The sequence below is a fragment of the Zootoca vivipara genome, chromosome 6 (assembly GCF_963506605.1).
Source record: "Zootoca vivipara chromosome 6, rZooViv1.1, whole genome shotgun sequence".
In the NCBI taxonomy this organism is placed as follows: domain Eukaryota; kingdom Metazoa; phylum Chordata; class Lepidosauria; order Squamata; family Lacertidae; genus Zootoca; species Zootoca vivipara.
This window is the reverse complement of record NC_083281.1, coordinates 18,508,852-18,535,607: the sequence shown is the minus strand read 5'-3', so window position 1 is coordinate 18,535,607 and position 26,756 is coordinate 18,508,852. Positions and strand designations below refer to the sequence as shown.

At 48.3% G+C, this 26,756-nt stretch overlaps 1 protein-coding gene across 1 annotated transcript; it reads left to right on the top strand.

Moving 5' to 3' along the window:
• Positions 1 to 143: 143 nt before the first annotated feature.
• Positions 144 to 25,651, top strand: RINL (Ras and Rab interactor like). The gene is made up of 12 exons (XM_035120817.2): positions 144 to 497; positions 3,739 to 3,877; positions 5,142 to 5,283; positions 6,936 to 7,047; positions 11,113 to 11,185; positions 12,196 to 12,284; positions 13,071 to 13,436; positions 16,438 to 17,094; positions 19,621 to 19,935; positions 20,512 to 20,640; positions 21,842 to 22,008; positions 24,058 to 25,651. The coding sequence occupies exons 2-12, from the start codon at positions 3,825 to 3,827 to the stop codon at positions 24,418 to 24,420; spliced, it is 2,466 nt and encodes an 821-aa protein (XP_034976708.1). The 5' UTR covers positions 144 to 497; positions 3,739 to 3,824; the 3' UTR covers positions 24,421 to 25,651.
• The last annotated feature ends 1,105 nt before the right edge of the window (positions 25,652 to 26,756 follow it).

The following is a 26,756-nucleotide window of genomic DNA, read 5'->3' as shown; positions in this document are numbered from 1 at the left end:
CAGAGTTCGCTGCCAAAGTTGCATCATCTGCAAAGAACATCTCTTAGAAGAGGACGTGCCACACTTTTGTCTTGGTGCAGAGACGTGCCAGATCAGACGACCTGGGTGTGTAGCGTCAATGGGGGGGGGGGGGAGAATGTTTTTGATCTGGCTCTAAATTGCTTCATGCAATTTTAAAAAAAAAAGCTTTTCAAACCTGAAACTCAAGTTACTGAATCTGTAGGCAGCTACCCTGGTGCTTGGAACCTGGAACGTGCACCTCTTTCTATGCCCCATTTTTGCTTTCGTATTTGCACACTTTTTTCTTTTGAAGGGAAGGGAACAATCGGTCCCTGAGACCACGTGAAGGCAGCTGACAGAGGTGTAAACCACATCCCTGCCTTTGCCTCCTGGGCCTCCATCGCTCGCTGCCTGCCTGCAGCCCTCGTTTGCCCCCTTGTTGCTCCTCCTGAGGCTCAGTGCACAGGGAACTTAAGACTGCCACCCATCACTGCAAGGTAAGATCTGCTGTGTGTGTGTGTGTGTGTGTGTGTGTGTGTGTGTTCCCCCTCTTCTTGTCTTGTGCTGCATCCACCGGGCATGTCGGTGACCTTTTAGCAGAGCTGCAAACTTCAAATTCCCAAACTGGGAGGAGAGATGTGGCGAAGAGAGATGTGCTGATGCTTAGAAGCTGTGAGAATGAAATCAAACCTCCACATGCAGAGGTAGTCTACCTCTGGGTGCTGTGACCAAAGAGAGAGGAGGGCCGATTCTTTCAGACCCTGGGAAGTAGTGGATTGTTGTTCACTGGAGATCTTTAGATGGGCTGGATGGTCATCTGTCATTGCACTGCAGACTGGGGCTAGATTATAAGACCACCGAGAGCCATCCCAACTCCCAGGAATTCCCTGGTTGTGTGCTTTTCTGGTAAGCCTTAGCTGCTCAGTCTTGGATCAACAATTGTCTAGTTGTGTTTTTCCTCCATAGCGAGGGAAAGGCCCTCTGAAAACTCTGGCCTCCAATCTGGAGAGTGCCATCAACTCAGGTGCAGCACACATTTTCCCAAGTGCAATCTACTATCTTGAAGTCTGGCGTCAGCGGTAGGCAGGGTTGGGCGTTTGCTTGGGCCCAGATACTGTTGAGAAGCCGCCATGTTCCTTGTTACTGTACACACGTGGCTTGCAACCTCCCGCGCACATTAAAAGTTAGAATCTTTGGAGCGAACTTTATGGAAGTGTGGACTTCATAAACGCTTGAGATGAAAGACGCAGCGTGGAACCGTCTGCCCACATATTGGAAGCTGCTTCCCTTAAGGATATTTTGAGCCTGGCTGTAAGTCATGTTAGCCTTTTATAGGAACATAGGAAGCTGCCTTATACTGAGGAGGTCTTGCCTCCAGATTATCCCTTTTATTGTGCATTCATGATTATTGAGGCTCACGATGCTATTGGGGTGGGAATCCCACCTTCAACATTGTTTGTGCCTCCAAACATTTTGGGGGCACTCCCCCTGCCTCATGCTCAGTCGGACGGTGCATATCCCATAGCTTCCTGCCAAAACTCTGCAAAGTCTTACGCCGCAAATGTTCCAGTTTCTTTTTGTCCTGCTTTCGTTGTGCTATGGTTTCTGATTTGATCCCGCTTTTCCTTAGGATATCCCTATTTTTATTGGAGAAATGTTGGAGGGTATGGAGTTATGTAAAACTCCCCCCCCCCAAGCCAAGCAGATAAGTAACCTTTAGAAGACATCTGAAGGCAGCCCTGTATAGGGAAGTTTTAAAAATGTTTTATTATGTTTTTATATATTTTGGAAGCTGCCCAGAGTGGCTGGGGCAACCCAGTCAGGTGGACGGGGGTATAAATAATTAAATTGTTCTTAATATCACGCCCATTATTATGGAATAGGACGTCCCTGTTTTCATCGGAGAAATGTTGGAGGGTATGCTGAAGCGGAGTAAACCAGTGAACTCTTCTTGTGTCAAGAACATGGCGCTGTGTATACACTTGCAATATAATAAAAACCAGACTCGAGCACCACTTTTTAAACAGTTGCTCTTATAATGATCAGCTGGCACAGTTCAGGGATGAAAGGTGCCTGTGGTGGAGCTGGGCTTTTGGCATTGGTGATGGTGTTCCCCAGATGACAGCTGAGGAAGAGGGTGTGGCCCAAATGGCTGTCTGTCTCTATAGAGTCTCCAGCTATAGTCCTTGTGGGCTATTTACTTGTAATTTCCATAACAAAGGAGACTCCCCCCCTTTTGGATTCTGTTCACCATCTCTCAAGAGATTGTCTCAGATGAAATGTTGTCAGTGACATGAAACAATCACAGAAAGCTGTAATACTGAGTGCAAAACAATCCACTCAAGCTAAGCCTTTTTAAACAAACAAACAAACAAACAAATTACAATTCCCATGATTCTTTTTCTGGGGGTGGGGGAGATGTGCATTAAATGCCCAGGCATCCCCAAACTGCGGCCCTCCAGATGTTTTGGTCTACAACTCCCATGATCCCTAGCTAACAGGACCAGTGGTCAGGGAAGATGGGAATTGTAATCCAAAACATCTGGAGGGCCGAAGTTTGGGGATGCCTGGTCCAGCCTATACCAAATTACATTTTGTTGATCATTCTTTGTTTCATCCCATACTTTTTGGTGCATTTACCCTTCACTTTCCAAATCATAAAAGTTCTTTTTTTTTTAGTGGATTTGTTGCTCCAGGGTGCCCATCAACCCATTTTAAATTTGCAAAGCCAAAGTCCCTGTATGCATTTGAACCCCTCCTGCAAAACACAATCTGGAGGCCTCTCCTATTAGTTTATTCCACCCTGCAAGATACCTTTATCTCTCCCAGTACATACATTCCTAAGGAAGTCGCCATGATGCAGTTTGTGTGGCTGCCAGCAGATGGTGCTGTGAACTGCAATGTGATGACAAGCTGGGCTCTCCCAGCTGCTGGGCTATCCGAGGGCAAGGAGAAGAGAACCAGAGACAGGACAGGCAACCCCGGCCAGTGAGTGGACGATTGATGAGGTCAAAGAGGAGATGGTGGCTTTTGGCACCTTGGGGTCTCCTTCATTCCTAAGTGGTAGAAAACCAGCTGTGATTCCTGCCTTGCAGTGGGGTTGGCCTAGATGGCTCCCTTCCAGCTCTGCAGTTTTATGGTTCTATGTGAGTGGCTTTGGCAAGGGGGTGGGGGGTGGCAAGCAAAGCGAGCAGGGGCACATCCCATAGCAAATTTAAATTTTCTCATGTGAGCTGGAACTGATCCACTGAATTACTGGGCCTCTACTGGAACTATAGGAACCTGCCTTTTTACCAAGCTCAGACCTTTATTACGGTCAACTCTGACTGGCAGCGGCTCTGCAGGGTTTTGGGATGGACTCTCTTTCCAACCTTACTTGGAGATCCTGCCAGAGCGGATTGAGCCCAGGAACTTCTGCATGCAAACAATAAAATTATTATTAAAAATGTTATTATTAAAGCAGGTGGTCTTCCACTGAGCTGTGATCCCTGCCCACAAACCAGATTGAAACCTAACATGGAGCTGAAGTGAATAGGGTATGTTTTAACGCCCTGCGTGCAAGAGTGTTTCGTGGCAAGCGCCGAGTGCTGTCCAGAGTCACATTGTAAGCTGATGTGTCGTTTCACATGCCTGGAGCGAAATGGATCTTGGAGGTCCCGCTCGCAGCCTCTTGCCCCTAAACCCATGAAAACCTGGAGCTCTGATTCATCTGCCCAACTTTTTCCCTTCCACCTCCAGGAACGCGCTTGGAAGCCAAACAGAAAACCCAGGAAGCCTTTGGCAATGTGGGATTTGTGAGGACCCGTTAACTGTGGGCGCAAAAGATGTCTGAGCCCATCCTTGGCATCGGCAGGAGCCCGGTGGAAAAGGAGCCTGGGTAAGCAAACCTTCATAATAGCTCAGTCGCTAGAGTGCGAGACTGTTACTCTCAGGGTTGTGGGTTTGAGCCCCACATTGGGCAAAAGATTCCTGCATTGGACTAGATCAGTGTTTCCCAAACTTGGATCTCCAGTTCCCATGATCCCTCACCACTGGTCCTGCTAGCTAGGGATGATGGGAGATGTAGTCCATAAATGGCTGGAGGCCCAAACACTGGACTAGATGGCCCTCATGGTCCCTTCCAACCCTGCAGTTCTAAGGTTCTATGATCTCTGTGTGACTGAGGGAATAGATCTCCAAGCCTCACTGCAGGCCAACCTAGCACCTTCCTTTTTTAAAAAAATTAAAATAAATTTTTATTGTTTTCTTAAACACAAAGTTGCAATATACAGACAAGAAAAGTAATCCATAATAAAAACATTTCTATTACTATTTACTATATACATTCTATTGTTCTGCCGAACATAACTTCCTCCTTTTTCGGTATCGGTTTTCTAAGTTATCTTCATATATAATGCGCTTTCTTCATATCCCTATCATTTTCTTAATTACATTACCATATTTTAAATACGTCTATATTGTATCTGTTGTAGGTTTTATGTCAATCCTGTTAGTGTCTTTATAGTCTTACAGTACTCCTTTAGGTATTCCACAAACTTACTCCAATCTTTTTGGAACTTCGGGTCTTTTTGTTCCCTTATCCTTCCTGTCATTCTAGCTAACTCCAAATACTCCATCATTTTAACCCTCCAGTCCTCAATTGTTGGAATTTCTGTCGATTTCCATCTTTGAGCCAACACTATTCTGGCCTCTGTGGTGGCGTACATGAATAGTTTTTGGTCTTCTTTTTTAATTTCATTTCCCATCAGTCCTGATAAAAAACTTTCTGGCTTTTTGGGAAATGTATATTTTAACATCTTTTTAAACTCCAACCTAGCACCTTCCAGATGCTGTTGGACTACCATTCCCATCATCCCCAGCCAGCACAGAATGATGGGACTTGAAGTCCCACAACATCTGGAAGTACCAGGGACTGGCAGGATGCTGATCAGCCGCCGGGGGTGGAGTGGGGGAAACAAACTGGGGCTGGAGTCTGACTTGGGAGAGGGGAGCAGTGATTTGTGGGGAACTGTACTAGCCAGGAGGTAAGAGCTGGAGGCAGGGGAAGCTTCAGAGCTGTTTTTTTCAGGCCAGGGCGGGCAAGAGCCCTTCATTCTGTTAACTCTTTCCAACTCTACTCTTTCCCTTCGCCTCTTATACAGCCTACAGCATACCCTGGTGAACGGAAAGTGTGAGAGCCCCATCACACTTCTGGACCGGCTCTCTGCAACCAGAAGCATTTGGGAGATTCTTGAGAGCCAACCGGAACAAGCCAAGGAGTTGCTGTCAGTTCACCCACCTGGGGTAAGTGGCCAGCAATTTTTATTTTTTTAATGGGATGAGTCCAGTGTGGGCAGTATGGAAAAGAGCTGTATGGGGTATTAGGAGATGGGTAGCACCTCTGGTGGGGGACACGTTATGCTCCTTCTAGGGTAGTTTGTCTGCCTTCGGTTCCCACCCTGCACTCAGGTCTCACCTGGGGCTCCCAGAAGCCGTCAGCATGCAAAAGCTGCCATATCCTAGAAATGGCTTTGACTGGCCTGCTAAAACAGGTGAGGGTGGCCGATGGGTCTCAAACCCTCAGTGAGTTAGGGACTTCCTCTGCATGCAAAGACAGGCTCTGGTGGGTTGAGCAGTGAGACCAAGACTGGGTCCAACGTTCAAGAAGGTGATTTCTGCACATGCTGCAGAAGAAAGTGAGGGGCAGGTGGAGCTTGTCCACTTGGGAAGGGAGCCCATCCAGGAGAAGGGAAACTCTGATCCTAGAAAAGGTCCAGGAGTAAATGCTACACAAATCCAGAGTAGGACCTAAGACGGTTGGATGGCGCCCTGTACGCCTCCTTCCGGCAACTCCTGCAGCCAAGCTGGTGTCAAACGTCTTGCTCTGCTTCCCTTTGGACCACACCAGTGAGGCCGAGAGGGGGTTCTGGTCCTCTGGGCAGCCCAGGACCTCTATTCACACTGCCCAGGCTTGTGCCCTGGAGAGGTCACAGTTTGGCTTCATCCCTGGAGGCGCACGAGGCCAACAACAGCAATGGAGTAACAGACATGCCTTTCAAGAGCATCTCAAATCGGGGGCGTTCATATTTGGTTTTGTGAAGGGCCTGGGAACTGTAGTTTGTTACCACTGCTAAGAGTTGGAGGCCCCTGTTCCCCGGCCAGAGCTACAGTCCCCAGAGAAACTACAACTAATCCAGAATGCGGCAGCTAGACTGATGACTGGGAGCGGCCGCCGAGACCACATAACACCGGTCTTGAAAGATCTACACTGGCTCCCAGTACGTTTCCGAGCACAATTCAAAGTGTTGGTGCTGACCTTTAAAGCCCTAAATGGCCTCGGTCCAGTATACCTGAAGGAGCGTCTCCACCTCCATCATTCTGTCCGGACACTGAGGTCCAGCACCGAGGGCCTTCTGGCGGTTCCCTCGTTGCGAGAAGCCAAGTTGCAGGGAACTAGGCAGAGGGCCTTCTCGGAGGTGGCGCCTACCCTGTGGAACGCCCTCCCAACAGATGTCAAAAAGGAAAACAACTACCAGACTTTTAGAAGACATCTGAAGGCAGCCCTGTTCAAGGAGGCTTTTAATGTTTAATAGATTATTGTGTTTTATTCTTCTGTTGGAAGCTGCCCAGTGTGGCTGGGGAGACCTGACCAGATGGGCGGGGTATAAATAATAAATTAGTTGTAGTCCAAAGCACCGTGTGTGTGTGCGTCAGGTTGGGGAAGGCTGCCACTGAACACTGAAGCAGCAGCAGCAAAAGTTGCTCCTTGTCACGTTCTCAGTGTGCTTGCAGATGCTCGTGGTTTCCTCTTTCCTGCTTAAAGGGGAAGGGAAGGAGGTGTGGGGGGGTGGGTCTTGCTTCATCGACTGCTATCCATATGCAAGCGGTTTTCTCATCTCTTTTCTCTCTCTCCCCTCCTCCTGCCCCACCCCCTTTCCTTTTCCTTCTGCACCCAGACGTTCATTATCACTGGAAATAAAGCTGGAGGGTCCAGGGAGCTCTTCCTACAAACGCAGGAAAACAGGGGTGATGCTGTCTGCTGTTTCTCTATCCAGGACAATGGCGCGGGTGAGTTGGTTCGGTCACTCTGAGGGTCTTGTGTATTTGACCTGTGCCACAATCTCGGAAGGTGGCGGACTCTCCTTCACTGGCGGCTTTTAAGCAGAGGTTGGATGGCCATCGGTCAGGGGTGCTTTAGTTGCAATTCCTGCATTGCCGGGGGGGTGGACTGGATGACCCTTGGGATCTCCCCCAACTGTACAGTTCTGTGATAAAGGAAAGGATATACCCATTGCTGAACCACAGATTCATTTGTTCCCAGGGTCTGGTGCTTTGGGGGTATACTGCCTGTGTACATGGAAGCTCTACTGAACTATTGCTGCGAATAGCCATTGCTAGACCATGTGTGCTTTCCTGGGAGCTGGGCAGAGGGGGAGAAGGCTGATTTTTAAATTAATAGGACCTGCACATGTTGCCTTCTGACCTGAGAACTGCTGCCAGCCAGTGCCAGCAATACTGAACTTGATGGACCCCAAAGCCTGACTCATTGTAAATCATCTCCCTATGTTCCTAAGTCCTCGATCCGAGAATCATACAGGTTTGAACCTTTGCTCCTCTCTCCCTGCTGTACCAGCATCACTGTTCCCCATCTGGAAATCTACCCCCCACTCTTCCTCTAACCCTTAGACCCCACTCCCTTCCTCTAAATTAGGCCTCTCCCATTATTCATCCTTGGTGGGTTTTGCAACACAATTTCTTCCTGCTTAAAAGGGGAAATGGTTTGGAGAGGCTTAGAAGGGCTGGTCCTTGCAGGTTGTATGTCTCTCATAAAATGGGGGTCTCCCTTCAGTCTTGTGGTAGGGCTAGGGGTTAACTCTCTCTCTCCCCCCAAAGCCACTTTTTGCAATCTCTGGCTGAGCTGCTCCATTATCAATTGCCTCCTGAGAAACGCCACCTTCCTCTTTTCTGAGCCCAGCCACAGGTGAGGAACTCTTATTGAATGTGTGGGTAGCATTTTTCTTGTTGCTTCCAAAGAGCCCAGCACCTGTGCTTTCCTCCTGCCTGCCCCTTTATCCCCACAACCACCCCGTGAGGTAGGCTAGATGCCCATACTGGAGTTTCCTGTGTGCATTCATTCCCACATAATTTGCATAGTCCACAGGACGTCGCCCTCAAACAACACCAATCTCTAGGCTGTCTTCCTGTAAATTCAAGGTCTGCCCAATACAAGGGTAATCCAATAAGCTGGTTAAAAACTGGGCTCCAAACCACACTCCACTCGAGGTCACAGGCAATTTCCGCCTGTGTTTTTGGGTGAGTGGATCAACTGTCACCTTCCGCTACTCCCCTTTCCATGCCCACGACTTCCTCATTCTTGTCATTTGTTTGCTCGTCACTATTTACGGTGTGCTCCGGGATGGAGGCTTATTTTTATTTTGACCCCTGCAAAACGAAAACACTGTACGAGCAAACCACGTTAAAAATGTCTGCACCTTATATATTGGGCCAGCGATCTGGAAAGCAGGTGGTGAAAACTTACAGTTGCTTTCATTTCTTTTCATAGAATCATAGAGTTGGGGACCCCCCCCTAGGTCATCTGGTCCAACCCCTTGCAATGCTTGCTAAAAAGAGAGTTTCAGGAGCTTAGCCACACACCACTTCTTCTTTGGCGATCCCTTGTAGCCGAGTAAGATTGTCTTCCAGAGACAAGGTTTTAACAGTAAGTCCGGAAGTGAAGGTGGAGGCCAAATCTGGATCCACACGTCCTTCTACAGTGGGGACATTGGTTTCCGGGCAGGAGGTGATCACGGTGTGGATTTGTCAAGCGTGCCTTCCTCTTAGCACATTCCTCCCTTGCGTTCTGAGTTTGAGTGTCTTCAAAATCCATGACACCTTTGGCTTCTGTTGGAAGCCACCCAGAGTGGCTGGAGAAACTCAGTCAGATGGGCGGGGTATAAATAATAAATTATTATTATTATTATTATTATTATTATTAGTAGTAGTAGTAGTAGTAGTAAAGGCTGTTTTCCAATTGGAGCGCTCGCAGGCAGGTGTTTCCTAATTGTTGGCGTTTATACTACATTTTTTCAGATTTGCCTTGAGACAGTCTTTAAACCTCTTTTGTTGACCACCAGCATTACGCTTTCCATTTTTAAGTTCGGAATAGAGTACAGTAGTTGCTTTGGAAGACGATCATCAGGCATCTGCACAACACACACACATGCTGTCTCATACCAAGGCGGTCTGTAATCTAGTCCTCTTCTGGATGCTGGCAGCTCTCCAGAAATTCTTCCCCCCCACCTCTCTTCAGGATCTGTTTTTAACTGGAGATGCCGGGAATTGCTCCAGGTTCTCCTGCGTGCGAATCATGCGCTTTGGTTAATGAGCTCAGCGTCCTTCCTGCTGTCACCACCAAGAAATAATTCAAACTTGACAGAGAGAGAGGGCGCAAGTGGCTGTTGCTAGCCGCAGGCCCCACCCCATAAGCAAAGCGCAGGTTCTTCTTGGAAATGGAGTTTCTTCTTCTCCACAGTCATGTGTTTTCCTCGAACCGATGGAAGGACGGACGAGGGGATATAGCATGTAGCCCATGGGTTACAACCCCAGCATAGAGTGGGGCAGATCTGGATTTGAAGGTTGTTGCTCAGTGGCGTGGGTGCGATGGGGGGTCACCAGCTTGGGCAGACACGAGATGTGGATGCTGTTCAAAATTTGAACATGGTATGAATGAGCTCCAGGCTCATTTATGTACGGAGGAAGCAAGCGATACTGCTATATATAGATAGATAAAGATTATTTTTTCTGGTTTTAAAGTGGCATTCTTTCCTCTTTTCTTAAACCATGGTTATACATTTTGGAGAACTGTGCTTTTTCATTGTGCTGCTCCTCTGCCTTCCCTCACTCTCATTCATTGGCTTGCAAACTCTTGAGATGCTTAGATCTTTTGCATGTTACAAATCCATAATGTTGTTGCGATGCTTTGGGGAAGCAAGGGGGAACTAGGGCTTCACATTGCAGAGGCCAGTGAGTTTATAGTCCTGAGGGACACTATGGGATCCGGTGCTTTTTTAACACAGAGGACTAGAAGGCTGGACTCAAGGATTCCATCCTTGGATTTCGTGTTTGATGTCTCCTTTGGGGTGCCCCTGGTTGGACTTCACATGCCTTAATTTGAGCCAGCGCTGAGCCCCATGTGATTCATCTTGGCACTTGTAGGATCAGTCCAGAGCCAGATAAAAGATGCCTCTAGGCATGGGCAGAGTGTAGCTTTCTCTCCGCTGCACCTGGGGTTATGGGAAGGATGACTGGTCAAGACAGGTCTTTACTAGCAGGTCTCTCTAGCTCAGGGTCCCCAAACTAAGGCCCGGGGGCCAGATGCGGCCCAATCGCCTTCTAAATCTGGCCCGCGGACGGTCCGGGAATCAGCATGTTTTTACATGAGTAGAATGTGTCCTTTTGTTTAAAATGCATCCCTGGGTTATTTGTGGGGCCTGCCTGATGTTTTTACATTAATAGAATGTGTACTTTTATTTAAAATGCATCTCTGGGTTATTTGTGGGGCATAGGAATTCATTCATTTTTTTTTTTAAAAAAAAATACAGTCCGGCCCCCCACAAGGTCTGAGAGACAGTGGACCAGCCCCCTGCTGAAAAAGTTTGCTGACCCCTGCTCTAGCTGTTCAATGACTGACCAGTCACCTTAATGATTATCCGCATTGTTTTTAATGCTGCTTTATGTTTTACTTTTGCATAATGTTCCCCCAAAGAATCCTGGGAACTGTGGTTTGCCCTTTGCAGAGCTAACGTTTCCAGTGCCCTTAACAAACTACTGTTCCCGGGATTCTTTGGGGAGAAGCCGTGCGCTTTAAACATGTGTTGACTCCGTAGGTGCATGGAGTGTGCATTACTCAGCCCGTGAAGTCTGGAAAATAGCCGTGTTGCAAAGACTGTCCCACAAGCTTCAAGTAATGAAAGGTCAATGATAGACAGAGAAGCTTTAAATGGGTGGGTCTCCATGCCCCAAAAGACCTTCTTATGTGGGGAAAAGATTGAAAGGGTCAAACAAACACACACACCCCCAACATGTGGCCTATATTTGCACTGCCTTCTTCTGATGCTTCTCTCATTCCGACAGCGATTTCTCTGGAGGGCTCCCTGCTGCATTTCAGAGACCTCTTGGAGCTGGTCTGTTTCCACCTTGTGAGCAGGTAAGTGTCTGGGGGCAGCTGCTGATGGGGAGACCCCCCCCCCCACAAATACATCTCAAGCTTTGATTTATAAGAAATCAATCTTTAAGTGTGGAAGCACGTACACTGGAACTCTCTGCATGTTGACACCAGGAAGCTGCCTTTAGAAAGGTGTCTAAACATTTCCGTTTAAACAAACCTAACCCTTCAAAACATACAGTGCCGATGTCTATTTTTATCTGTTTTCAGTTTATTGCTGATTTTATCTTTTGAATGTTTTAAAGAGTTGCTTTTACTGATAATGCTATTGTTTTATTCATACTTAGAGATTTTTTTTACAATCAGTGTATAAATTTTATGAAATCAATCAATAAAATATGAAGTAAAGAAGGATCTAGCTATCAATCAAATCTTTATTACGGTCATAGATCAGCATAAGTAGGGTGGGGTACAATCATTTAAAATCTGTAAAACATTTTGGAAAGCTAAAATTATTAAAACAGAAGGTGTATATAAAAGACTATAAGAAGCTAAAAGAATGTGTGGGAGAGCATAAAAAGTTAGAATAGAAAAGGCTATATGGCTGTCAATTTACAGAGCACTCTGATATGAGTGTTCATTAAATCTAGTTTGTGAACACTGCTATGCAGAACCTGGCAACATTGTGCATTGTAGCAGGGTTGGTATCTGAAAGCAGCAGGGAGGTATAGAATTGTCCTGTGCACCCTGAGTACTTATGGAGTAGTGGGGAGATGAGGCTAATACGAATGTCTCTATAACATAGGCACTGGAAGAAGCACATGCTCTATTGTACGTCTTCAGCTAATGTCAAAAGTTTGCGCTATAGGAAATCGGAGTTTGGGGCAAACAATTAAGGATGCACGCTTGCCCAGATGGAAGTGACCTCGGTATAAGGCAGCTTCGCTGTGGATGGCTTGGTGTAAGCAGAAGACACCACTTCCCTGTGGCTTGTGATTCTTGCGGCCTCCTTTAGGAATTGTTTTTGTGAATGTGCTGCATTATGCTTCTAGAGACATCCTGCCCCATCTGCTGAGGATCCCAGATGCCCTTCGACTTCTATACAAGCCTGAATTAGATGCGGTTGCTGCCTTGGGCATGAGTGAGTGAGAACAGCAGGGCGGACTGGAGGACTAGGTGGAGTGGGGTGGGGGTGTCGATTCCTTGCTCCTCCTGCAAGTCAAAATTTCTGTTGCTTGGTGTTGTCAGAATAGGTTGGGTCAACCCAAGTCTGCATCGCCTCGCTTTCTGGTCTCCAAACGCTCTCTAAGAATGCCTGTTTTTTGGGTGGGATTCAATCCTGTACCAACAATTTGAGGTTGGGAGCTCTTGTGCAGCAAGCTGACTTTCCCAAAAGATCAGATAATTTGCGATAAGGAAAGGGACAGGGAAATGGCACTGGAAAATGTGGGATATAGCACTTTGATGCAAATCGGAAAACAAACGCTCATTAAATGGCTAACCTCGTCTGTCCTCTCTACAAATAAATCAAAGTGAATGTTCATTCAGTAGCCAATATCTAATCTCCCCGCAAACACACCAGGAATATTGCTCAATAAACAGTTTTTCTGGAAGTTCTTATAGTCTTTATTTGGGGAGGGTTTTTTTTACAAAATGGTCTCCTCTCCAAGGCTGGCTTTTGTGTGTGTCCCCATTAGCCCTCACTCTCCTTGTTCTGGGATGAGGGTCCTATGCCTTGCTAACAAGCTGTATGAGAGTCAGAAATCCAGGTGGCCCAGCTCTTTCCAGTCTGCAATTCCATGTTGGGAAGCTGCACTTGTTTTAATAGCTCCCTGTCAGGCAGCTGTTAATTAAAGGCACAGGAAAGCCACCTGGGGAAAAAGAAAAAGAAAGTAACCTTCACATTGTCTCTTTGCTTCATTGTCAGAGTTCTGGACAATGCCCCTTAAACCTGACGATGGGCTGGTGTCGGCTGAAGTGGAAGATGGGCCCGTGGGTGTGGATGGAGCCCCCTCTAAATCTAGACAGGCAGACTGTTCTGTCCGGATAACGTCCGAGGGTGAAGCTCTGTGCATCATCAACCCGCTGTTTGTCTCGGTGCACAGCGATGGCAGCTGGCTTGACCTTGCTTCCAGCTTGTGCCGGTCAAGTAGCACAAGGGGCACTTTGCGGTTCCCGAATGGGCTGGGGATTCCCCAGAAGTCCGGCTCAGCAGCATCCAGGAAACAAGGAGCCCATGGGAGTCTGGATCATCCAGGGTCTCCAGAAGAGGAGGAGGAGGAGATGGAGAAAGGTAAGGAGCTGCTCCTATCGAGGGCATCCACCACATTCATAGCATGAAGACTCTGCTTCCAATTCTCCTGCTCTCCCGCTGCACTCGGTGTGTAGGGAAGATGTGTAGCTCGGTGCCAGAGCATCTTCCTTGCATGCAGAATGTCCCATCTCCGGTCCCCACCTCTGGGCAGAGCTGACAATGCTCTCTGCCTGCACCCCAGGAAGCCACTGCTCCCAGTCAGTGTGGACAGTGTGCTGAGCTAGATAGATCAATGGTCTGAATCAGCATCGTACCATATTCAGAATTACTGAGGGTAAATATTTATAATGAATTGAAAAAGATGTTTAGATTCTCATTTGAAAACAAAACAAAACAGAATCCTTTCTCCTAAATATCATGGCAGAGGAAATAAAAAGAACAGTCAGACCAATATTTCTGTATGCGACTACGGCGGCAAGGTTATTAATTGCTAAAAAATGGAAAAACCTAGTAAAATCTGATATTGCAAGTTCACTTTATTTTAGGTAGTTTGTAAGTTTTCATGGCACTTTGCAAGTAATGGTCTCTTTCTCACAAATTTGATAAAGGGTGTAAAATTGTTTTTGAAGAATTGTGTGAATATTTGTCGCCAACGTGCTGTACGAGTTGTACTATCTTTATCAACAGCACAGGTTGCGTTTCTCTAGCAAAAATTGGAAAAGCAGCAACGTGCCAACTAAAACAGACTGGCTATCTAAAATGATGGAATACTTCCATATTGCCGAATTAACAGGGAGGATAAGAGGAGACACGGTACAAAAAGTGAATAAGGAGTGGGCTATCTTTAAGGAACACATCAAAATCTATGTGGGAAAAGTAGAATTTTTGACAGATACTGAGTGAATCCAGAAAACGATTAGAGTGAAGTTAAGACAGAAGAAGAGATCAAAGAAATAATGACATGCGTTTAAGCTAGTTGGAAAAATAAAGTAGCGTAACAAGAACAGCTGGAAGTCAAGTCATTTGGTGGGTGTCCGTGTGGGGTAGGTGTGTAGGTATGTTGAAATGTATAGTATAGGTAGGTATTCTATGAGTAATATAGGTATGTTTTATGCTATGAAAATAAGGTAGTGTGTTGTGTACAGTGGTACCTCGGTTTAAGTACACAATTGGTTCCGGAAGTCTGTACTTAACCTGAAGCATACTTAACCTGAAGTGAACTTTCCCATTGAAAGTAATGGAAAGTGGATTAATAATAATAATAATAATAATAATAATAATAATAATAATAATAATTTATACCCCGCCCTCCCCAGTCAAAACTAGGCTCAGGGCGGCTAACACCAATAAAATTACAATAAGACATAATAGAAAAGAAAACAATTAATTAAAATACAGATTAAAATACAATATTAAAATTTAAAATGCAGCCTCATTTGCAGTAGTCCATAAATCCAAACCATGAGGGAGGAAAACACAGGGGTCAGACTGAATCCAACCCAAAGGCCAGGCGGAACAGCTCTGCTTTGCAGGCCCTGCGGAAAGATGACAAATCCCGCAGGGCCCTGCTCTCCTGTGAAAGAGCATCCCACCAAGTTGGGGCCAATACTGAAAAGGCCCTGGCCCTAGTTGAGGCCAATCTAGTCACCTTATGGCTCGGGATCTGCAGAATATTGTTGTTTGTGGACCTTAAGTTCCTCTGCAGGGCATACCAGGAGAGGTGGTCCTGTAGGTACGAGGGTCCCAAGCTGCATAATCCGTTCCAGATGATCCGCGGAGTACTTAAACTGAAAGTACTGAAACCGAAGTGTACTTAAACCGAGGTATGACTGTATATGTATTGTGTAAATGTAAATGTAAGTGTTTTATATGTCACTAAATTAAAAAATAAAATAAAAGGCCCCAGGTTCAGTTCCCCAGCATCTCCAGGTAGGGCTGGGGAAAGAGTCTGCCCTCTCAGCCAGTAAGGTAGTGTGGTAAGGTAGTGTGTTTGAAAGAGATGGAGAGCAAGGCAGCACCAGTGGGATCACCATCTTGCTTGTCTGTTTCGCGTGTAATTCTGCCTGCAGAAAAAAACTTCCCTAAACAGGGCTGCCTTCAGATGTCTTCTAAAAGTCAGATAGTTGTTTATTTCTTTGACATCTGATGGGAGGGTGTTCCACAGGGTGGGCGCCACTACCGAAAAGGCCCTCTGCCTGGTTCCCTGTCACCTCACTTTTCGCAGGGAGGGAACCGCCAAAAGGCCCTTGGAGCTGGACCTCAGTGTCTGGACTGAACGACAGGGGTGGAGATGCTCCTTTAGGTTGAGTTAATACAGCTGGATTGTGGGCCTGGCCTTGCTGATAAGAGCAGATTGTGTCCTGTCCCTCCTGGAAAGTATGTGGACAGAAGGAGCATGCAGATAAAAGCTGGCTAGTGCCATCCTGGCCTGCACTTTCAGCCAGTAAGGCGTGGGTGGGAGACAGAGAGAGAGTGAGAGAGAGCGCTTCAGTGTGATAGCTCAGTGAGTACAGGATGAGAATCTCAGGGTCATGGGCATGGCAGGGGTTTGAACTAGACCCATCTGGTCCCTTCCAACTCTACAATTCTATGATACTATGATAGTCTGTTTCGTATGTAATTTCGGCCTGCAGGTAAGCGTGCGTTTCCATTCCCGACATACGGAGGGTTACTGTCTAACAGCCTGCTGGTTGGCTACAGGTGGGCAAGGTCCAGAGCCAAGCCCTTGGCTGATAAGAACAGGCTCTGTTATGTCCTGCAGGGCCACCCTGGAAGGGGAGTCATGCGGGCAGATGTACCCCCATTGTCTGTTTGTGCCCGGAACTGTAGGAGACGGGGGCCCAGGTGCCATCAGAATGCCGATGACACTCGGCTCTCCAATTCTTCATAACCAGGAGAGACTTGGTGCATCCCAGGGACTGGAGTCCAGATGCAGCAAAGATTTGCAATGATGGTGCCAAGCGAGCCTGCTTGGGGAGGGCACCCTGCAAGCAAGAGCAGTTTAACCCAGCATGCCTTTCTCTTTGCCGCCAACCCTCAGGTGACCCTCTCCGCCGCTCCATCACCATGCGACGGAGGCCTCTTCATCGCAGCCTGGCCTGCAGCAGTTCAGAAGCTGCCTCCGAAGAGCCGCCTCTGTCCCCCAACCTCCACCTGAAGGAGGTCAAGTCCCCACACCGCGTCTCCTGGATCGAGGGGATCCCGACCACGCCTCCTGCCTGGCTGCTACAAAAGTCCAGCTCCGAATCCTCTCTACTGAGCGAGAGCATCTTGCTGCCTCCCATCCCCGAACTCGACTCGCTCTCTGTCAGCAGCGTGGAGGACGAGGCGGAGGGGCTCCTCACTGCAGCGGCAGCTCAGCAGAAGAAGAAGCAGCGCCGTTCCTCCTCCGTCCTGACCTACAAGGTCCTCCAGCGCTTCTCCGCCGTGGGCAGCACGCTCAGCGGGTTCCTCTCGGCCGAACGTCGGGTGTCCAAGCGGGTGCAGGAGCTGGCCCAGGAGCCGGCGTCCTACGTGGGAGGGCTGGTGCAAAGCTTTGTGGGGCACATCCTGCGCGATGCCGGGAAATGGTACGCGACCAGCACCGACCTGCTCCAGGAGATCCGGCAGATGATCAGTAATCTTAAGGGCTACCTGTGTGAGAGCTCGGAGCTGCGTGTGGTTTGCGAGCACAGCGAGGCTGAGGAGATGGACCTGGGTATTTATTGTTACTAAGTTCGTTTTCCTGCTCTTCCTCCTGCGGGGGGGGGGGGAGCCCAGGGCGGCAAATGCACAAGCTACAAAGCCTCTTTAGAAACAATGCCCATGCAGGCACAAGGAGCAGAGCATGCTGGGAGCTGGGGGGCAAGTTGGGTTGCCATATGTTCTCCCCCCACCCCCGCAACATGTTCTCTTTTTCATGGGTATGTAAAATGAGAGTCGTCGTAGCAATCCATAGTTAAAAGTAGAAGCTGGCAAATGTGTCTTCTTTTTTATCTTCGAAATAGGGTAATCCTACTTGAGAGTCTTTTGTTTTGAATAGTTTTGTTTGCTGGCAGTAGTGTAGTCGTGGCAAATTCAGAAGGACAGGGTCCCTTTATGGCCATGCCCCCTTCAAAGATAATACACCAGTGTGGTGTAGTGGTTAAAAGTGGTAGAGTCGTAATGTGGGGAACCGGGTTCGTGTCTCCGCTCCTCCACATGCAGCTGCTGGGTGACCTTGGGCTAGTCACACTTCTCTGAAGTCTCTCAGCCTCACTCACCTCACAGAGTGTTTGTTGTGGGGGAGGAGGGGAAAGGAGATTGTTAGCCGCTTTGAGACTCCTTCGGGTAGTGATAAAGCGGGATATCAAATCCAAACTCCTCCTCCTCCTCCTCCTCCTCCCCCTCTTCTTCTTCTTCTTCTTCTTCTTCTTCTTCTTCTTCTTCTTCTTCTTCTTCTTCTTCTTCTTCTTCTTCTTCTATTATACAATCTTTATTTTTTTAAAAAACAACAACAACAAAATTATTCAGAAAACTACGTGTGCAGCTTGAAGTTTCAAATTATTGCACAGACTATCGGTATAGGTGGGCGCTGCCCTACATTGCTCCCTCATCCCCTCTCCCAATTGACATCCATCTCCAGGGCTCAGAGTCTGTAGGGTCTGCCCTCCTCCACTGCCCTCTCCCGATTAACCTCCATCTCCAGAGCCCACATCTGTGACATCACCAGGGCTCCCCCCTTCAGGTCTCAGATTTGGGTCCTGAAATCTCAGGGTCTGGGGTGCTGCTGATTTGGCAACCCCACGATCTCTTGCTCTTGCTCTTCCTCCTCTTGTGCTACTCTGAGTTTGCAAATGCAGGGCCAAGGTTGCAATCTTGGCGGGGGCAAAGTTCTGTCTACCCCCAAAACAGAAACCGCCACACCCGTCAGGTTATCTGCTTCCCGGCAAAGCTGCTTATAAATCTGTTTCATCGTATCTCTTGAGGAGCCGAAAATAACACCTCTGCCGTTTCCACTCGGACCGCGGCCAGCTTGCAACACGCTCACACGTGGGCCAGAGCAGAGCACTTAGGAAGCTGTGGTTGAGGCTCTGATGCAGGCCACACCGTGCGCAGCAAAGGAAGTCCAGCAGATGCAAAGAGGAACCTAGGTAGCTTCCTGGACACAAAGAAATCCAAAGAGGCTTTGGATTCGCTGTGCTTGTTTGTTTCTTGGGCTTTGGTCCACTTACTGATGTTTCCACCCAGAATCCAGAACCAGGTTTCTTGGAATCAAAGAGTTGGAAGGGACCCCAGGGGGTCATCTAGTCCAACCCCCTGCAATGCAGGAATCTCAGCTCCTGGGAACTTTTCAATTCTCACTTTAAGGGGTGGGAGGAAGCACAGCCGTAGAGTTGACGCTTAGCTTAAGCAGGGGTTATGTTCCAAAACCATAATTGTGTGTAGTCAAAACACATTCTCCCTGCACCTCTGAATGCCATATTGTAGAAGACACTGAGCTTTTAACATATTGAGCTTTCAACAAAAAACAACAACCCTTAGCCAGCGGCAGAGCAAGGCGATTGGGCGCCTGGGGTGGCGTGCATGCCTGGGGCCCAGGGGCGGGGCCAGCCAGGGCAGGATGCGTGGGGCTTCTGAGGAGTCTGCCTGCCTCCTCCTCCCACTCAGTCACCCTACAGCTGAGGGGGAGGCAGCGGGTCGCCCAAGCCACTGCGTCACTCCCAGGAGAGAAGCGCGGCTCGGGCGCGCTGCAGGCCCTGCCGTGAGTGCCACCCAGCCATTTTGTCACCCTGCTCAGAGGTGACACCCAGGGCGCACTGCCCCTACCGCACCCCCCTTCCTCCGCCCCTGCCCTTAGCCAGCTGAAAATCCAACCTTTCTGTTTTCATTTAAAAGTGCAAGCAACCTTGCGAAAAATGTGGTTATATTTTAAACTGGAACGCCATCAAACAAAAGGGAAAGTGTGTCTGGTCTCTGGATTCTCATCCTCTGATTTCCTCTAGGATAAGCCGCCCATTACTGTATTATCATCATTAAACTTGCCACAACCTTGAAAGCCTCGTCATCGCCTCATCCCTGTGCTAGGGCAAGGAGCGTCCAGGTGGCATCATTGCTCCTCCTCTGGGGGGGGGGGTGAATCCCAGAGTTGTACTCACTCTCCGATACACCACTTGCCTGACCTACATGATCCACAGTAAATGTGCCGTGGCTTCATTTTCTCTTTCTCTCCCTCTTCCCCCTTTTTGTATCGTTTTTCTACTAGGTTCCGTGGTCGAAGCCGCTCTGTACAAATGCATGCTGAAGCCTCTCCGGGACTCCATCTACACCCAGTTGCACGAATTCCACGCCCACGACGGCACCCTGAACAAGCTGCGCGAGCACCAGGCCACCATGCGGCGGCAGAGCCTGGCCGAGCTGGGCGTGACGGCTGGCGTCCCAGACGGGGCCACCTTGGAGCGCATCCAGGCCAAGCTGAGCCTTATGCACCTGGCTTACTCCCCCAAGAAGAAGGAGACGCACATGCTCAAAGTCTGCAAGATGCTCTATGAAGCCATGAACCAGGCTGCCGGAGGAACAGGTAGGGAGGCCTTGCCAACATATCTCTGAGAGATGGGAAAGAGCTCAGTGGTATAGAGCAGCTGGTTTGCCTCCAGCAAGGTCTCAGTTTCCATCCCCAGCTGGGGAAGGCTTCCCTGTCTGAAATTCCGGAGAGTGGCTGCCAGCCAGTGAAGGCAGCACAGAGCTGCATGGACCAAGTGGCCTGACTTGGGAAGAAGTGCTTTTCTTCTTGCTTGTCCCGAATCTCCCAACATTCAGCTTCACTGAACAGTACAGTCGTACCTCGGAAGTTGAACGGAATCCATTCAGGAAGTCCGTTCGACTTCCAAAATGTTAGGAAACCAAGGTGAGGAGGCTCCTGCAGCCAATTGGAAGCCGCGGAAGCCCAGTAGGACTTTCGGGTTCCAAAGAAAATTTGCAAACCGGAACACTCACTTCCGGGTTTGCAGTGTTCAGGAGCCAAAATGTTCGAGACAACCAAGGGACGACTGTATTATAAGAGAAAGAGATAATAATTTCTCTACATCTGCTTTCCTTGCACCTGAACAGTAGGGCTGGCTCTGATGACGTTCTTCTGTTTTCCCATTTTTGGAAGAGCCTTTTGGCGCCGACGACTTCCTGCCGGTTCTGATCTACATGCTGGTGAACTGTGACGTGGTTTCGGTGCAGCTGGATGTCGAGTACATGATGGAACTGGTGGACCCTAGCCAGCTGCAGGGAGAAGGTAACCCGGCAAGTTGTCCCTCGGGTATCCTGAAATGATCTGGATTTTTGCTAGATACTGGATGTCCTCCTAAAGTTTAGGGTTAATGTCTCTAGGAGTCCCCAGAAGTCTCTGCCTCATGTTGTCAGGAGCGGGTGTCAGGAACAAGCCAGCAATAAACCATGCGGCGTAAGTTGACTCTTTATTAAAGGAGACCAGGCCTAGTGAGCGCAGCACCTCATCCCAGTAGATCTTGCCCCAAGTGCAGAAGTGGGAACTGAAGGTCCCTGCCTTCTCACAGTTCCCTAAGTCTCCTTCCCAAGCAATCTGGGGCTCCATTGTCTTCTCTCTCTGTGCTCTCCCCTTTTCATACCTTTTCTGGTTCTTGGAGAAGCAGGAGGGGGAGACTCCCTGGCTTCTTCCCCAGCCTGCCTCACCTCTGCCTCTTGGCCCCCCTGCTCTCCTGCTTCCTCTTCTGCCTCTGATTCTGGACATCTCTCTGCCACAGACTCTCCCAGCTCACTAAGCCCTTTTGCCTCTTCAGCTTCCGACACCTCCTCTTCCCAGTCTTCTCCCTCCAACCACTCATCAATGCCCCACCACCAATCCTGACTCTGAGCCTTCTTCCCATGGGGGTTCTCCAGCTGGTTCCTCCCACCATTCCTCTGCATCCAGCCAGTCCATGATACACATATAGGGAATAGAGCACAGGTGTGAGGGAGCTGTTGTACTTCAGCTCCCATCAGCCCCAGCCAGCATGGCCCAATGGTCAGGGATGATGTGAGTTGTAGTCCAGCAACATATTTTTTTTAATTTTTATTCATTTATTGAATTTATATACCGCCTTATACCTATACATATGGCGAACCACGGGTTCTGCATCCCTGGAACAGAGGGACGCAAAGCCACACTCCACTTCTACTGCATTTGAGTTAATTGAACTGCGCTGATGTGCACTGAAGCACACCAAGCGATGATGTCTTTGCCAGCAGGCACAGGATTAGCGATTCTATTTTCGCTCTAAGTAACATTCTGGTTCAGGGAGTGACCCACCTGGTGGACAGGACTGAAAACAGTGGCCCAGGTGTCGCTTCTGTGCTTAAGCCAGGCCTGAGTTCAATCCTCTGAAGGGTTCGGATCCAACAATGCACAAAAGCCTTCCTGAGCCTGTGCATCTCCCTCTGACGTGGGTTTTCTCTTCTCCCTCCCTCTCGCGCCGCAGGAGGTTATTACCTCACCACTTGGTTTGGCGCCCTCTTCCACATCGAGAACTTCCAGCCAGCTGCCACGGTGACGCGGCAAATCAGCATTGAGGCCCAACGCTCCATCCATCAGTGGCATCGGCGCCGAACCATCCACCATCACCACGCCAACCGGCGCCATTCCCAGGTGAGGCTGGAGTCTGGAAAAGAAGTCCTATGCTGAAGCAGGGGGCTATGAAGTGGGAGAGAGAAAGGGATTCTGGGAGCCAAATTCCAGGATGGGGTGCGGAACTCAGTCGGGCCACTGGGCCAGAGTAGTACCTCCCCACACCTGTTCCTCACCTGTCAATCAAACTGACATCACAATGATGTCGGGTGACTTTGGGGGGGGGGGCACAGAGTTTGAAATTGAGCCATGCAGGCAAAGGAACAACTTGCAAGGTGCCCGGGTGCCTTTCCTGGTGTGGATGGAAATGGGGAAAGACTGACATCTCTTGGGGTTGCAAGCTCAATGTTTGGTATCAAATCATCTTCACTGGCTGCCCATCCACTACTGAGCCGGGTTCAAGGTCCTTGCGTTAATTAGCTGAGGTTCAGGTTGCCCCAGGGACTGTCTGAACCTTTATACCCCAGCCCAATTCCTGAGATAATCTGCAGGAGCTTCGTCGCATGTTCCTCAAGTTCATAGTACAGTGGTACCTTGGTTTACGAACTTAATCTGTTCTGGAAGTCCGTTCTTAAACCAAAGCGTTCTTAAACCAAGGCGTGCTTTCCCATAGCAGCAGGGGACTCAATTTACAAATGGAACACCCTCAAAGGGAAGCGAAACATATTCTGCTTCCAAGGCAAAGTTCACGAACCAAAACAACTGCTTCCGGGTTTGCAGCGTTCTTAATCCAAGTTCTTCATAAACTAAGCTGTTCTTAAACCAAGGTACCACTGTATCATAGAATCGTAGAGCTGGAAGGGACATGATCATGGAACATCCAGAAGGTCTAAGAACTATGTAAGAGCAGCGTAAGAACAGGAATCCTCCCCAAAATATTTTTATGAATGAGCCTCTGACATATGTACCTTAGGTACGTCAACAAACTCATTGAGAGGTGTGAGCTTGCTTTCGCTGCGTAATCTCGTTGTATCAGGTCTCATTTGAGACAAACCCAACTCTTCATCAACGCAAAGACGCCTTTCTCTTTTCCGGTCTTTCATATCAGCCACAGTTGAAATTCACAACAATGTGCCGTGGAGAACTGTGGAAGGCTAGCCAACTGCTCTTGCTCTCATTTTGAAAAGATCTCTCTCCATGTTCTGCGAATAGAAATATTTTGATACCATACTACGGTGGTACCTCGACTTATGAATGACTTGTGAATGGGGCAAATGGCCGCACGTTTATGAATTTTTCGACATCCAAATGGAAACCGCAGCAGTTTTAGATAGGGTTTTTTCGACTTATGAATTTTTAGATGGAGTTGCTTTGACTTACGAATTTTTCTGTTTCCAATGCATTCCTATGGGAAATCGCGTTTCCAATGGCGCTTTCCGACTTATGAATTTTTCGACCTACGAAGGTGCCTTCGGAATGGATTAAATTCGTAAATCGAGGCACCACTGTATACTACACTGAAATGTAGAAAGGTTTCTTTGATTATCCTTGAATCTCCCCACCACACTTGCCATCTAATAGATAACACTGGTCCTTGGCTCCCAGTATGTTTCCAAGCACAATTCAAAGCATCGGTGCTGACCTTGAAAGCCCTAAATGGTCTCGGTCCACTATACCCGAAGGAGCGTCTCCACCCCCATTGTCCAGCCTGGACACTGAGGTCCAGCTCCAAGACCTTTCTGGCAGTTCCCTCACTCTGAGAAGTGAGGTTACAGGGAACCGTGCAGAGGGCCTTTTTGGTAGTGGCACCCTCCCTGTGGAACACCCTCCCATTAGATGTCAAGGACTTTTAGAAGACATCCAAAGGCAACCCTGTTTAGGAAAGTTTTCCATGTTTGATGTTTTATCGTGTTTTTAGTCAGATGGGCGGGGTATCAATAATACATCATCATCATCACCATCACTATCATCGTTGTTGTTGTTGTGTTGTTGTTGTTGTTGTTGTTATGATTATTTTATTTTATCTGCTCCTGCCACTCCAATATGTTGGAGAACCATTGCTTTAATGGCAGGCCTACTACCTCAAGGTCCTTGGTTACACGGTAACTTCTTGCTTCCCACCCCCTTCAGAACATCCTCTATGTCTCCTTCTGCGAACCCTTCAACAACCAGAAGACCATCTCCATGCTCCCTGGCATGACAACGGCATCAGTGTGCGCCATGTGCGCCGAGAAGTATGGCGTCTCCGATCCCGAGACCTATGGCCTTTTCTTGGTGTCATGCGGCTCCTCTCAGCTCTTGGCCGGGGACAGCTGCCCGCTGAGACTCCGCTCGGAGACCCTCCAGGCTCAAGGGGGCCCTGCGAGTTTCGTCTACAAGCCCAAAGACAGGCGGCTCCCTGCTACCGTCGCTCCCCCTTCCCTTTCGAACCCTGACCGCTCGACTGAGGCCCGGGAGCCCCTTGAAAGCAAGGACACGGGGCAACCGGATTGAGCGTAGGCCTCAGAACCTTCCGGAAACTTCCTCAGAGGGTTGCCCAAGCTTTTGGGTTTCTGACTGGGCAGAAATGTCGGGACAAGCTGAGAGACTGGGGTATAAAACGCCTGCCAGGAAAAGTCTCGAGCAGAAGACCTCTACCCTGAAGTATTGGTAGAGAGAGGGTGATGAGCCTTTCTCCTTTGCATGGAAGCATGTGCGGGAGTGGCCGCCATTTTTTTTTTTTACTACTCCTGTTGCCCTGCCAGAGTTCCCTCTTCTGTTTAGACCAGGGCTGACCAGACTTTCATGATGTGCTTCTCCCTGCTCCCCACATCCTGAGCCCCACCAACGTGGACATACGGCAGCTTCCTATCTCAGGGCCCCTCCAGACTGGTAAGGTTAAGTGGCATTACAGTTGAAGTGGTACGAAACTGCTTTAAATGCCCAGACCATATGGGGCCTTACTTCCAAGGCAGGTTTAGCCATCTTGGTGCCCTCTAGATATTGTTGGACTACAACTCCCATCATCCCTGATCATTGGCCTGGCTGGCTGGGGCTACAGGCGGCACGATCTGTTCAGTTCCAGTCCTTTCACTTTCTCATTTTCCCCAATACAGTCGTCCCTTGGAAGTCGAACGGAATCTGTTCCGGAAGTCCGTTTGACTTCCAAAACGTTAGAAAACCAAATCGTGGCTTCCGATTGGCTGCAGGAAGCTCCTGCAGCTAATCGGAAGCCCCGTCGGTCGTTTGGCTTCCCAAAATAGTTCAAAAACTGGAACAGTCACTTCCAGGTTTGTGATGTTTGGGAGATGATTTGTTCGGGAGCTAAGCCGATCGACTTCCAAGGTACCACTGTATTAAATCCAGCTCTCCACATTTCGGAGCAATTCACAATTTCACAAAACCTGTGAAATTTCATTAGCATCTTATTGCCGATTTCTCCTAATAAACACATCTTTACATTTTGGGGAGTGTGCACGTTGCTGCAGCCCGTTTCTTCCCCCCGCAACATCGCGTATTTCTGAATGTCATTTTCACAAATACCTTCATTTTTATTCACATTGTGTTTTCCCCTCATCCGTGCACTTTTGTAAACCTTGACTGGAGAACTGCATGGCACAGTTTGGTGAAGCAGGAATGTCGATGGATGGCTGCATTTTGGTTTGTACAATTGTTTTGGAAAGTGAGGTTTGGGGCAGATTTGGTTTTGAGTGCATATAGAATTCTTTGTCTGTAACTGGGGCTGATGGTGACCGGAGTCTAGAGTGCTGCAAGATGGGCTGCCGTGGTTCTACCATCTGAGAGTAGCTTAAGATAATGGCGAAGACAATGTAAGCAGGGAAGGCAAGGAGCAGCTACCCACCCACCCTTTTTCCATCTGTTGTTTTAATCCATCAATTCTCACATCCACCCAGCAGAGGGCAGCACCTGTTTTATATTACGGAAGCTCAAAACCATAACTTAGAACCATGGAATCGTAGAGTTGGAAGGTACCCCCGGGAGTCATCTAGTCCAACCCCCTGCAATGAAGGAATCTCAACTAAAGCATCCATGGCAGGTGGCCATCCAACCTCTGCTTAAAAGCCTCCAAGCGAAGGAGAGTCCACAACCTCCCGAGGGAGACTGTTCCCCTGTTGAACAGCTCTTCCAGTCATACCTTACAATTTGAACACATTCCCAGCCACCTAAAGGATTGTGAGAACCATAGTTTAGTTTAGTTTAGATTTCTTTATTGTCATTGTGTAATTACAAGGAAATTGGATGCTATCCCATAAAAACAAAAACAAGACACAAAACAAAAAAACACATTTCCAGCCACACATGCACATGCCTACACAACTCTTCAGGTCAATTATTTAGTTACAGTATTTAAAATGGATATAGCTTTTGGGTAGAAACTGTTTTTTAGTCTATTTGTTCTTGATTTAATTGATTTAATATATCTCTTGCCCGAAGGCAATAGTACAAAAAGACTACTAACAGAGGTTGTAATTCCCAGCACCCATTTACTACAGCTCCCATGATTCTTTGGTCAGGGAAGGGTGCTGCCTTAGACTGGATCAGACCATGTGTCTATCTAGTTCAATATTGTCTACACTGACCGGCAGCAGCTTTCCAGGATTTCAGGTAGGAGTCTCTGTATCTGGAGCTGCCAGGCATTGAACCTGGGACCTTCTGCTTGCAAGAGAGTTTCTCTACCACTCAGCTAATGATCCTTCCCGACACCTCCAGGTGTTGTTTGGGTCCTATCAGCCTCAGCCAGCAGTAAATCACACCATTCAAGTTGGGAGTTAACTCTTTATTAGCAAGAACACAATCTGCACAGACTTGGAAGAGTGTCAGGCCTAATG

What these genes read in the sequence shown, in the direction of transcription:
- RINL (XM_035120817.2), top strand. Translation starts at nt 3,825, where the DNA reads ATGTCTGAGCCCATCCTTGGCATCGGCAGGAGCCCGGTGGAAAAGGAG. An exon ending in TGTTTCCACCTTGTGAGCAG is followed by an intron (nt 11,186 to 12,195) that starts GTAAGTGTCTGG and finishes TTATGCTTCTAG; the next exon opens with AGACATCCTGCCCCATCTGC. An exon ending in CCAACCGGCGCCATTCCCAG is followed by an intron (nt 22,009 to 24,057) that starts GTGAGGCTGGAG and finishes CACCCCCTTCAG; the next exon opens with AACATCCTCTATGTCTCCTT.